The sequence below is a fragment of the Simochromis diagramma genome, unplaced genomic scaffold (genome assembly GCF_900408965.1).
Source record: "Simochromis diagramma unplaced genomic scaffold, fSimDia1.1 OVJJ01000402.1, whole genome shotgun sequence".
Taxonomy (NCBI): Eukaryota; Metazoa; Chordata; class Actinopteri; order Cichliformes; family Cichlidae; genus Simochromis; species Simochromis diagramma.
In genome coordinates, this window is record NW_024386972.1 from 6,034,736 (window position 1) to 6,047,587 (window position 12,852).

General features: G+C 39.8%; 1 protein-coding gene across 1 annotated transcript; it reads right to left on the reverse strand.

The window, feature by feature from the left end:
- Positions 1–61: 61 nt before the first annotated feature.
- On the reverse strand, positions 62–11,980 carry myoz1b (myozenin 1b). Its single transcript, XM_040039468.1, is given in 7 exon segments — positions 62–488; positions 490–583; positions 2,262–2,448; positions 2,562–2,631; positions 2,727–2,893; positions 9,161–9,247; positions 11,814–11,980. Coding segments are annotated over 6 exon segments (741 nt in total). The 5' UTR covers positions 9,246–9,247; positions 11,814–11,980; the 3' UTR covers positions 62–350.
- Between the last annotated feature and the right edge of the window lie 872 nt (positions 11,981–12,852).

Sequence of the window (12,852 nt, forward strand, 5' to 3'; positions counted from 1 at the left end):
TGTTTTCTTCCTTTTCTATTAATTTGTTACTTTCACATATGGAATGAGAAGCCAGCAGACATTCTCTAAAGGGGAAGTTTATTGCATAAATTGTTCTAAGAGTGCGGAGTGTTTGTCTGTTTCAGGTCTCACAGTATCTCATAATATGCAAAGTCACAGACATTCATAGGTGAAGATGTAAAGGCTAAAGGCTAAGACAGCACACAGTAGAGCAGGGGAGATAATTTGTCCTGGTCCATCACATCAATTTTAATAATTTACGTTTGTTTAGTTTTTTTTACAATTAAAGTACATGTTGGGAGTTCTCACTGGACTTATGAGTTATTAGGTGCTGCAAATTTAAAAGCTCATCACAGGTCATCTGTCTCTCCGTCAAAGGGGACCTCGAGATCTGTGTGGATGTGTGAATTGTCTTCACTGCAGACCCAGCCGATGGGCGTGCGGTTGAACGAGGGGCGTGAGCGAATGTCAGGCTGCAGTGTGGGCAGAAGGTTCAGGCTCCTCGGTGGCAACATTGAGCTCTGGAAGCTCAAAGGTCAGCAACTTGGATGCCTTGTCATAACCGCCGTATGGCAGTGCCATCCTAAGGAGAAAAAGGATGACAAGTATTTTTGGTGTTAAGCAGTACAGTAAAGTAACTTCCAAATTAATAACTTTCAAACACAAAATGCAAAAAAAAAAAAAAAAAAAATACATTTTCTATTAAGGTTGACATACTCATTCCACACAACATATTTTGCTGACTGAATGAAAGAATTACTAGCTTAGAGAGTGGTAAGGTGAGGATCCTCATGTCAGAGTGTACCTCTGCCACACAGTCAACTAAACTATGACAAAGACATCAGCACAACTGCCAATAAAACCTCTCTTACTTCAATGCAGAGCCGTGTCAGCACCTCATTGAAATTTACTGGTTTTATCAAACTCAGCAGAGATGTAGATTTTACCTACTAAACAGCATCTTTAACATTTAGAAATTTACTTTTCTACTTAACTGTGAGCAAACATTTTGCCCCAGATGTCATTATCCTAATCTTATTTGAACCCTGGATCTCAGTCCATTGCAATACTGTTTATAATTCTTTCGAAGCACCATAAGAGCAGCTGTATCCTTTGCCATTACTAATGGGTCTGAATAAGCAATAAACCTTGATTGTATTACAACACAACAGGCTCCTGGACACAAATATGTAAAAAGGCCTCCTGCATGGGAGAATCGATGACAGCTAAGCTAAAGTTCACTGTAACTTCAACTCTGCAACATTTGGCTCAAACCTGTTGAAATGTGGGCCGATTGGCAAAAGGACAACTATCCCTATCTATGTCTGCACCAACATACAGGCATAGATAGAGGACAAATATACATAGAGATACTAAATACTAAAAGGGAGAAGTCATTCACACTCAAGTAAAATGAGAAAATCAAGCCAAGCCTGCTGGCATGTAACAAGATCCAAAACAGCCAAAGTCCAAAACTAACCTCAAGGAGTTGGAGAACAACCTCAAAGAGTCTCAAAACAACCTCAATGAGTCTCAAAGTAACTTCAAAGAGTCTCAGAACAACCTTAGTCTGAAAACAACCTCAAAGAGTCTCAAAGTAACTTCAAAGAGTCTCAGAACAACCTTAGTCTGAAAACAACCTCAAAGAGTCTCAAAGTAACTTCAAAGAGTCTCAGAACAACCTTAGTCTGAAAACAACCTCAAAGAGTCTCAAACTAACATCAACATCAAATAGTGACAAAACAACACCTGAGACTCTCAATACAACCTCAAAAAGTTTTAAACTAATTTCAAGAAGCCTCTCAATGACCAAACAGAGATTTAAAAGTTTCACAAGACACAAAGACATAGGATCCATTCTCATCAGTTCTCCCATGTATGAGGGACTTTTACATATTTGTTTCCAGGGGCCTGTTTTCTTATTATACATCCGAGATTGATTGCATAATCAGGTCCATTACTAATCACAGAGGACACAGCTGTGCAAGAATTATTAACTGTATTACAATGTACTGAGATCCACGGTTCAAATAAGATTAAGATAATGACATCGGGGACCAAATGTTGCTCAGTGGTAAGTGTTAAAGTACATTTTGAAATATCAGGAATGTTATACAGCAAGTAAAGGCTGTGTCTGTGGTGAGTAAAGCCATGGAAACAGATGGGAAGTAGGAAACTATTCACTGCTTCATGATTAATGGGAAAAAGCACTGGGTGTTGTTGTCATTATATACTTGAATAGTCATTCAGTAATACAGTACCTGTTGAAGCTCTTGTACTGATGTAGGTCTGGGTGTATCTGGATGGGTCCAGGCATGCAAGGCTTCATCGTGGCTTTCAGCTCCTCATTGTCCTTCATGGCCCGTTCCCATGGGGATATGTAGGTACGTACATAGTCCTTCCTCTTCTTCTGCTTCTCCACCCCCTCATCCACAGTCTCCTTTACTACTGGGACATACAGGAACGGGGAGGAAAGAGGTGAGCACCACAGATATGACATGCATACTTTTAACAGAAGGAAGGCATCACAAATAGTGAAAAGAGAATTTCTGTGATCATACTTTCTTCCTTTGGCATCTCAGGCTTTGGAGGCACAGGGGGAGGGGACATAATCAGGTTCTGAAGGTTCTGCTGAAATATATTTAAAAATACAGAGGATATAATCTTATCAGATCACAAACATATATAGACAACACAAACACTTAGCGCCTCATATACACAGTCACCATGTTCTCGTTGGTCACAATGAACCTCTCGACTCTCTGCTGCCTCATCTTGAACATCTTGGACCCCTTGTTCGTGAGGAGGGAGAGCTCTTCGAGCATCACATCTTTGGGTGCCTTGATCTTGGTACCCAGATCGAACTCAGAGGCCTCAGGGTCTGTCTCATCGTCTGACAGTGTGCAGAGAGAAGATACCGTTACCCTAACTCACACATATACTATAAAAATACAGTGCTGCAGTGCTTCAAGGTGAATGTCAGGGACAAGTCATTCAAATTAATTGTATTTGTTATGGAAAAGTGGTGATAGTTTCTTATTTATTTGTTAAATATGTGCAATAAATTAACTACAAAGAAATTTATAATACATTACATGAGAAAATTACGTGTAGTAATGTAATATTATTTTTGGATTACACTGCAATACCAGAAATGCCATTAAATCAAGCTACTGTGTCTTTCAGCGTAATACAATGTTGTAAGTGTAAAGCAACCAGTGATAATCAATGAAATTATGGCAATGCTGAAAGCAAAGACTCATCGAAATGTCAATATTTCAGCTCAAATGGATTTAATAGTGTTGCAATGGTTGGGTGAGTAAATAATGTTGCAGTGCAGGCTCTGGAGAGGCCAGTCCATGACTGATAGTCTTCCACTGTGTGTTTGTCTGTCCTGGTATGGTTTTGCTCTATTGGCAGTGTGTTTGGGATCGCTGGCATTTTCCAGATGGTTTTGCAATGTGGATCCAAATTTGACTTTACTTTTCTACCTTTATGACTTCATCTATTTTGACAAATTCTTCACTGGCCTGAATCCAGCACCAACCATGACGAAGCCTTCACCTTGTTTCACAGACAGATATAGCATTTCTCTCCTGAACTCCTCCATACAAACTGACAATGTTTCACCATCCAATAGACCTGTTGTCACTGATTTTTCAGTAATTTCAACAACTGGCTCAGTGGAAGTGAAATACAACAAAGCTTAGCTCAAGACTTTGCTACTTTAAGATTGACATGTCGGTACATGTTTGTAGGCGGTTTCTCTGTCACATCCATCCCTTACCAATAATATGCTTTTGTTTTTTCAAAGATTGAACTCAGGGTGGGCAAAATGCTCAAATCAAGCTCCAAGTGTTAATTTCACAAAGTCAAAACAACACAAGGATTCAAAAAGTGATGTGTGACATCTTGGTGGTTATGTTCATACATATATTTATTCTTTTGTTGCAGGGAAGTTATAAATAAACATTTACATTTTTATCCACATTATTCTTAATTCATATTATTTTTTATTCTGAAAAGTATCCTATATCTTGTCAAAAGTGGTAGCTATCATGTGGGAAAGATAAAATTGTTCAAAATGAGCCAAGGGTGGGAATGGCTGGATTAAATGAACATGTCTGCGTGCCAACAGAGAAGAGATCGCTTGCTCAACTTTGCAGAAATGCTGCAAATGAGAGGGAAGAGTCTGCTTCTGCCAGAATGAGTGTAAGAATGTCCAAAAAGTCTATCCTAAGCTAAGCTAACCACCTCCTGACGCCCTCATATTTAAAAAGTGGTCGTTTGGTCAAATACTTGGCAGTGAATAAGCATATTTCCAGAGATTTTTTTATTTTATTCAGTTTTATTAACATTTTCTTCATTTTCCCATTTGAATAAAATAAACCGAGCTATGATTTTTCGCCTTACACAATTTTTAGTCATTAACATTGTGGATTCAGAGGTTTGTACACCCATGTCAGCGGTACAGTTATTCTCATTTAAACCCATTTGGGAAATTAAAAAGTCCATTTAAGTGCCTGATATTGAATGAAGGATGTACAGCACAAGTCTCAAAAGTGTAGGTTTTTATTGTCAGGCTTCCAGATCATTGTTATAGTGATAAATTGGAGTAGAAACCTGCTGTGTGGTGTTAAAGGATGTGTTCGTGTGAAACTGTGGGAGTTCTAGGGGCTAAGAGGCCGTAGCAATATGGAAGAAAAGTGCACTGGGGGATTTCACTGCAGCTTTTGTGGTAGAACTGTTTATGGAGGGAAATCCTTATAACACACTGCCTCCCTCTTGCTTCTCCTCTCTCGGTGATGGAGAGATCTGATAGATTTTACTGCTCCACAGAGCTCCTCATTAAACACTCTTCTCATCCACTACATACACTCTGATATCACTCATAACACCTGGAGTTGAGCCATAAACCAATGCACATTCTCACTCACATACACACACACACACAAACACAAGCACATCTATAAAGCAGGGAGTTGGCATTGCAATGCTGCAGAGAGCTGTTAGCAGTACCTCGTAAATCAGACTTGGGCAAGTAGGTGTGTAGATTGTGTGTGTGTGTGTGTGTGTGTGTGTGTGTGTGTGTGTGTGTGTGTGTGTGTGTGTGTGTGTGTGTAGGTGTGTGTAGGTGTGTGTGTGCGTGTGTGTGTGCGTGCGTGCACGAGGGAGAGAGAGAATAATTGAGGCTGCTGAGCAGAGCGAACTCTCCCATGGGGATATTGATTAGAGTGTTAATTCAGAAGAATGTGAAACTGGAGCTGGCTGTTGCTGACTGGAAGAAAATTGGACAGACTGATCGAGGCAGGGGGTGGACAGATGGACAACATAGAGACTGACAGAGATATGACACAAACAGTCAGAATGACACAGCAGCAGGGATGATGGACAGATCCAGTGGAATTAACCAGAGCAAAATAAGGGATAAGCAGGATAAGCCCTTGAATGAATAAGCGACCGACTGAAAACAAACTGGTGGAAAGATACAGATGTGGCTGCAGATGTGACAGCAGGACTGATAGAGAAAACAGCAAGGGACACAAATGGGGAAAGAAGTCAACAGATTGTTAAATGACACATACAAGCATGTGCCCAGACAGAGCAGATTGCAGAGTTCATATCCAGAGTTTAGCAAATAATATTTTGTGGCTGTGTCTTTTTTTTTAAGTAATACTGTATTATGCAACAGATACGTGTAATTTTAACAGTTTTGAAATAGCTTTAAACACAGATACCCTGCAGAGAGGCTTTTGGGAATGCTGTTAGTTTGGGTTACACCAACCTCCAACTCCGAAAGATGAAGTCAACATGAAAGTGGCTTAAAGTAAGCAAGTAAAATTTGTATTCATGTAGCAGCTTTAAAGATAGGTATCACAGAGTGCTTCACAACAAAAACGTTAAAATAGTAATAGGAAAGGTTACCCACAAGCAATTCTAAAAAGATCAGTTTTAGCTGCTTTTTAAGAGACCACCAAGTCCACACATCTCGGGCTCAGGGGAAGAGAGTTCCAGAGTCACAGTTGCAAAAGCGCCGTCACCTTTAGTTTTCAGCCTTGTATGATGCACAGCCAGCAGGTCCTGATCACTTGTCCTCAGGCCTCTGCTGAGGATGTGATCCATGCAGAGCTCTAAATGTCAAAACCAGAATCTGAAAGTGAACTCTGAAGTTCATTGGGGATCCAGTGTAACTGAATTAGCATTAGCGATGTGTGACATGAGAGTAACTAAGAAGACTGAGTGAGAAATCTGCAGTCATTCCAGGGAGGTGAATGGTGAATTACAATGTTCCAGACATAACAAAATAAAAGCATGAATAACAATTTCCAATTCAGAGCAACATAGCAGAACTCAACTCAAGTGAAAAGTTACCCCATGGTTCCTCTCTTCATTAAGCTGGAGAAAATTACCGGCCATCCAACTTTTAATTCAGCATCTATGTAAGATCGGTAGCCAAGAAACATGGTGGGGCCAAAAAGAGGCAAACACCTTGATACCATCTAAATAGCAATAATAAGAAATGTCCTTAAACGTGCTAAAAATGAACTGAAAACAGTGCAGGTATAACATAAATTATAAAGGCCCCAAAACAGCCATCTGTGACACACCATCGGTGTGTTTTCTTCTGTTTTTTAAATGGGTGGATGACAGCATCCTTAAAATAAAACAAAGACGCAGCTAAAATAGAGATTAAGAGATTTGGAGGATGGTTCCAATGAGTCTACTAATTTTACCAGCTCATATAAAGAAACAGGTAAAAAAAACTTTCTAAAATAACAGTCCGAGCTGGAATAGGAACAGACAATGAAGATGTGCCAAAGGAGAAATATTTTTTCTTCTCTCTCTATATATATAATATTCTAACCTCCTGTATACTTTAATATGTTTCTGCTTCAGCTTTTGGTGGGTGAAATTCTAGCAGTTTAACCTTCCACTACTTAGCATCAATTAGCAACTATCTGTTTGATTCCCAACTAAGCTAACTAGCATTAGCTAATAATTTAGCTAATTTTTTAAGTGTCTAGCTTTAAAAAACAACACAGCTGTGGCCAAAATGCTAACATGTGGGGTCATAGTGGCTACATCCATCTTTTATACTGTTTAAATTGCCATATATTGCCATGTTAACATTTTTTTCTCTCTAGAGCTAATTTGGCCCAAGTTAATAACTATTTGGGTAAATTGTGTTGGTTTATGTTATGCATGATTCGAGGCCAGGCCCCTTTTGGCTGACACATGAGTCACTACGCAGCTGATGAATGAGGTTTTGCAGACACATGAATGTTAACCAAATGACATTGAGTTGTCCATCATTTTTGGAGAGTGTAAAATTTGCATTCCTCAGCCATTTTGGCGAGTGTCGTTGCTGGAGTTTGATGGTAGTCCCTGGGAAACCAGTTGCTAAATGCCCATTTATACAGACCTAGGGACTGGTCAGTGACCCCCAGGCGATCACTAGTTCCCAAGGAAGAATTTCCCAAGAAGTTGGTAAACCTCCTTGTGATTGCTTTGATCACTGGCAGATATTAGTGTGCACAAAAGTTGCCAACTTGCCTAGAAAAACATATTGGCTACTCTATGAGAAGTTGTGAAACTGGGAGAGGAGACCATTTGTCACCTCTTGAAACTTGTTTGCTGCAACCATGCATCACAGTTTTTCAGGTTTCACTATCGTTCACCTAGTAGTTAGTGAGTGCTTTGCATGCAAACTACATGACAATCTGCTAGCAACCACAGCAAGGAGATTTTTTGTAGCAGCATCTTCTTTGTGACTGATTTCACCTAGTGACAGACAGCAACCTCAAGGGACCGATCACCAGTGGGTGAACTTGTATCACATACAATACGGCAGACAGTTCTCAAGGAAAGATGATTTGTTAAAATGGTAGACAAATAAACCAGTGGGTAATACCAACATCCAAGAGGTGTTGGAGGAGTGAGAGAATCTCCAGATTCACAAGGACTCAACTTCTTGATACACGGTTAGTCAACAAGCTCTCCATGAGCTGTAACTATCTTTGTTACCACAGAGCCAGCCAGCTGTCCCCCTGTGAGAACAAACTATGCCCGCTTATCCTTTGGAGGTTTGTACGAGATTGGAATCGATCCAAACTGACATTAGGTTAGAGGCGAGGTACACAATGGACAAGCTGCCAGTCAATCACGACGCTGACACACAGATACAGACAATCATTTAGACCACGAGTAAAAGCAGTGCAGAGTCACCAGTTATCCTGGATGTCTTTGGACTGTGAATCTGAAGCAGAGGTGCAGCATTTTAACATCACAGCGAGTTAAAGTGTAGCTTTGAAATGAAGATCACATGATCAACAGTATACTACTCTATCGATTGAGATTACAAAAAACATCCTATCTGCCGAGAAGGTGAACTAAACTAAATAAATATTGCAACTATACTCTTCCTGTGAATATAATAAGGCATTTCCTGTCTTTATTTTGATACTTCTGGTGTTTTTGGAAACTTTGGAATCACCACTAAAATTATAAATAATGTTTATTGACTTTGAATAATTTTAACATGCACAGCATAACTTTGAACAGATGGGCTGGTGGATCTGGCATAATGAACATATTAAACTTTCTATTTTTAAGGTGTCTGTATTACAGAAAGTAAAATCTCACTACTTAAGCAGCCAATGTAACTAAACAAAGAAACGCACACACATTATAAAGTTTTTAGCTGTTGGAGCTTACACACATCCTCAGACAAACATATTGAGAGCAGAGTCGCCCTCTGATACTTTGTGTTGCCCATAATGGTGACAGATTTGTGGCTGCTCTGCCATCTGATAATGACCCACATCCCTTCAGGAATTGCTGCGTGCATGTTAGATATTGTGTTACTGCTTGGAACAAGTGTGCATGAGCGCGGGTCCTTATTTAATTGTGGTATCATACAACCGAATGCAATGATTTACACCCACAGAGTTCAGTTTATATGAGTAGAGTGGGCAGATAGCAGACAGGCACTAAAGATTTGACATTTACTAGATGGGATAATCACATCATTTGGGAAATAAAGTAGTGTTTGAGGAGCTGGAATGACTAGCAGAGTGTTTCATGTTTATACGCTGCATCTGAATATTTTGCCATTGTGCTGTATGTGTGCGTGCATGCATGTGTGTGTGTGTGTGTTTACCATTCTGGCTGATGTTGGACAGGTCAGTGATGATTTTGTTGGCCTTGTTTCCCTTGTTAGAAGGAGCAGGAGTTGTAAGGGACATGGCTAAAATACAGAACAGACAAAATATGTTTGAAACATTAATCACAGGTCTACCCTTCCACCACTTTTTTATACACAGAGAGAAAAGTACATGGCACAGTCTAAAAGAGATGCTGATGGTAAATATTTCTCCTTGATCTAATAGTCAGCATCAACTGTTTAAAAACAGTCGATCCTTAAGGACTTCCTATCAAACCACTTCTTGCAAAGTCGGGTTCTTGAAAATGAACAGAAACAACAATATATTAAAGTTATGATATTTTTCTTTTTTTCTTTTTTTTTTGTTTACTATACTAATGCAGATTTTAAATTCAACTATATGGCATATGTGTAACATGCAGGTTCTCACATGTATTAGAAAAGTGGACAAATTATCACCAACTTCTGGTTCCACATTCGAGAATCTTTTCACTCACAGCAGTTTTACAATTTTGTTGAGTCTCATTACTCCTTTAATCAGTCTGGCCAAGGCAAACCGTTGCTTTCACCTAAAATTTTGTAACGAACTGATTGTATGCTTCTTGTCTAACATATTTCCACATTTCGCTCAGGGGCTGGTGGAGACCAAAATAGAGCTAAAAGGAGAGTTCAACATCAATCCATACAAGTACTGCTTTTGTATGTAGCAGAGGTGGAAGATAGTTAGCTGTCCAAGGTAAACATTTGGGGTGGATACAAGGGTCAGCTTGAAATCAGACTCATCCTTTTGATAGGACAGTTTATACACAGTTTACAGCCTGTTAAACCACCCCAGGAGGTCAAAATACTTATAATATTTCTATAATAAACCACTATAAGGACCAATAAATACACACCAACATCACTGGTTCCATGACTTCACTCATTTTATACTTTTATTCCTTTGCTTTTATGCTTCTTTTTCTTTAATTTTATCATGTCTTCCTATGTTTTTGTCTCTTTTGATTATCTTAAATGTACAGCACCTTGGTCGACAGTTGTTGTTTTAAATGTGCTATATAAATAAATATGACTTTGACTTTGACCACCAGAAAAAAACACCAAAAAGGCGAATTAATAACTACCATTATTATTGACATTGGCATAATTGCTTTTATGTTCTGTGTTAGACTTTGTATCCTAAGAATAAATTGTCATGACTTCTTTAATATACTTTAAGAGAGGTTTAAATGAATATTAAGAATTGCTGCCCAACGTTTCTTACATCATGATAGGATTAGCAACAAGATAGTGGCTGGCAACGAAATGTAAATCAGCAAAAGTGTAAAATGTTTAAGAAGAAGATGCAAACTTAAGTTGTATATCAGCCCCAACAGAATCTTACTGGGCTCCCTAATTAAATAAGGTGCTCTTTAAACATAAAGTGTATCTCCTGCATTCCCTTATGGACACTAAGCAAAGGTGGAAGCTCATGCCTGTCTTGACTAACCACTCAGATCGAGCCTGGCAGTATATCGTTGTCAATTTCTCAGGTCGAAAGCAATTAAGCGAAGCTGGAGGTGAGTCTTACTAAAAGAAAAAGCAGGAGGGCCTGTCTACAGGGAGACAGTTAATGTAATTGCTTTTCATCTGCTGTAATTGAAGCTCGTTTCCTAGCCGGGGATTCAGTCCTGTGTGAGCTATTTTTATGAGCCCATGTTCTATAGCACTCTGGTGAGTGGGACTGTCATCGACATAAAACATACATAGAAATTCAGCACACACACACACACTTAGACACATCAACAAAAGCACACTCACACACAGATTTGCACTCAAATAGCTCTACTCTTGTGATTAATGTGAGTCAGTGGCTGGTGGATTAAAAACTGGAGATTACAGGTGTTTTTGGATGTTCTCTGGGAAATGCAAGATGGAGGCAAACTGCTGCGTTGATGCAACTACAGGAGCTGAGAGTGAAGCCCTGGGTCTTGTTACTGCCTCTCTAAGTGAAGACACGCTCCTGTCCCCAACGAGCAGCCTGTTTTAGCTCCAGATAAATCTCGAAGGGACAGCTGGGGAGGAAGGCTATCAGTCAGCACATTCCCAAATGCACACATACATCCTCGTGAACTAAAAACTCCACCGGAGAAGGCCAGATTCCTCAGGGACTACAGTGTTAGGTAAGAAGTTTAGGAGAGGAGATGGAATAAGCTGTCCACCAGCTGGCTTTCATGATCTGACATGGTTTAACTGATTTTTCAAGACTTAAAGTGAAAAAGGGTGTAAACAGTAACACAACTGCAAATTCATGCACACAACAGTATTAATTTAAAGGCTGTCTTAAACAGTTGCTGTCTTTTACCATAGCAAACAGTCCAGTCTGCAGTATACTGCTGAGCATCTGCTGCTGATACTCATTAATTCATCCAGCCACAGAGGGCTCATAAGGCCTCAGATGGGACTCCCTCCTGCAGCCAAAATCTGCTGACCACAGGACGTCAGCGAATTTAACTGGAACTGTCTGCTTGTTCTTAGAGGATTGCAAACTATCTGACAACTCAGTGGCCATCAATACCAGATAATCCACAAACATTCAAGGCATGTGTGAGAAAGGTTTTAATGGGTTTTGTCGATGCTATCGCACATTTTCACTTCTCCAGTGTCTTACCTACAAGACCCAGGGTGTCCGCACGAAGACAAAAGGTCCCGGAGGATGAGGAATCTAAATTCCCAGGTAGATCTGTATGCCAGTGCTAATATTGCACTGCCTGCCCTGCTGTTCGCCCTGCAGAGAGTGAGACTCTGTCTGGAAGGCTGCAGGAGGGGTGGGAGACCAGGGTGAGGTGGTGTGGTGTGGGGTGGGGTGAATTGAGTAGAGGGTCTAGAGGGAAGTGGGTGTGGTGTTGGTAATATGAAGCACAAATAATGTATTTTTTAGTATTAGGTATCTATCTAACTATCCGCTCTACCATAATTGTTCCCATCTGTCTCATTTTCCAGCAACCATTCCAGCAACTTCCAAGAAAAGCAACTTAAATGATAGCATTTTGCTGGTAATGTTCAGCACTGAAATGCTGACTAACAGCAAGGTTTCTGTTTATGTGTTTTTATGTGTAAGGGTTAGTCTCATCAAGACTGTTGTTCCAGTTTTAAAAGGTCAAGCTGGTATTGATGCCAATGCCATTATCAGTCCTGCTTATAAGTCTGAGTCATCGTTGATTCCCTTGTTGATTCTTTAACACTTTTCTGCGCTTAAAGAAGCAAGCCTACATAGGTTTTTGGGATTAACACTGTTTTATTTTCCGAACGCAGTGTTGAAACAGAGCTGGAAAAATGCATCAGGGAGTCTACTAAAGTCTTGACTTCAAAATTATCAGAAAAAACCATGCCAGCATCCACAAAATGAGTTAACAAGCTTGGAGACAGGTGGTTTGATTTGAAACAACAATTCGGATCCAGTCCGTGATTCCCAGAGGAATTTCTGATTGTGTCTCAGGCACTATCCTAAATCTTAAAATCTCAATCTATTTCCCTGGCAACAACATTGCCAGGGCAATGATACAAACATTGCAGAGATGAGTAATTCAGTGAATTCCTCCAGCCTCTTTAGACTGCAGGTGGATGTGGGCTTTTGATAACAAACACAAAAGAATAGAACAGGTTTGTTGAAGTTTATTTGCCTGAGGCCATTTATCCTCTTATTTATA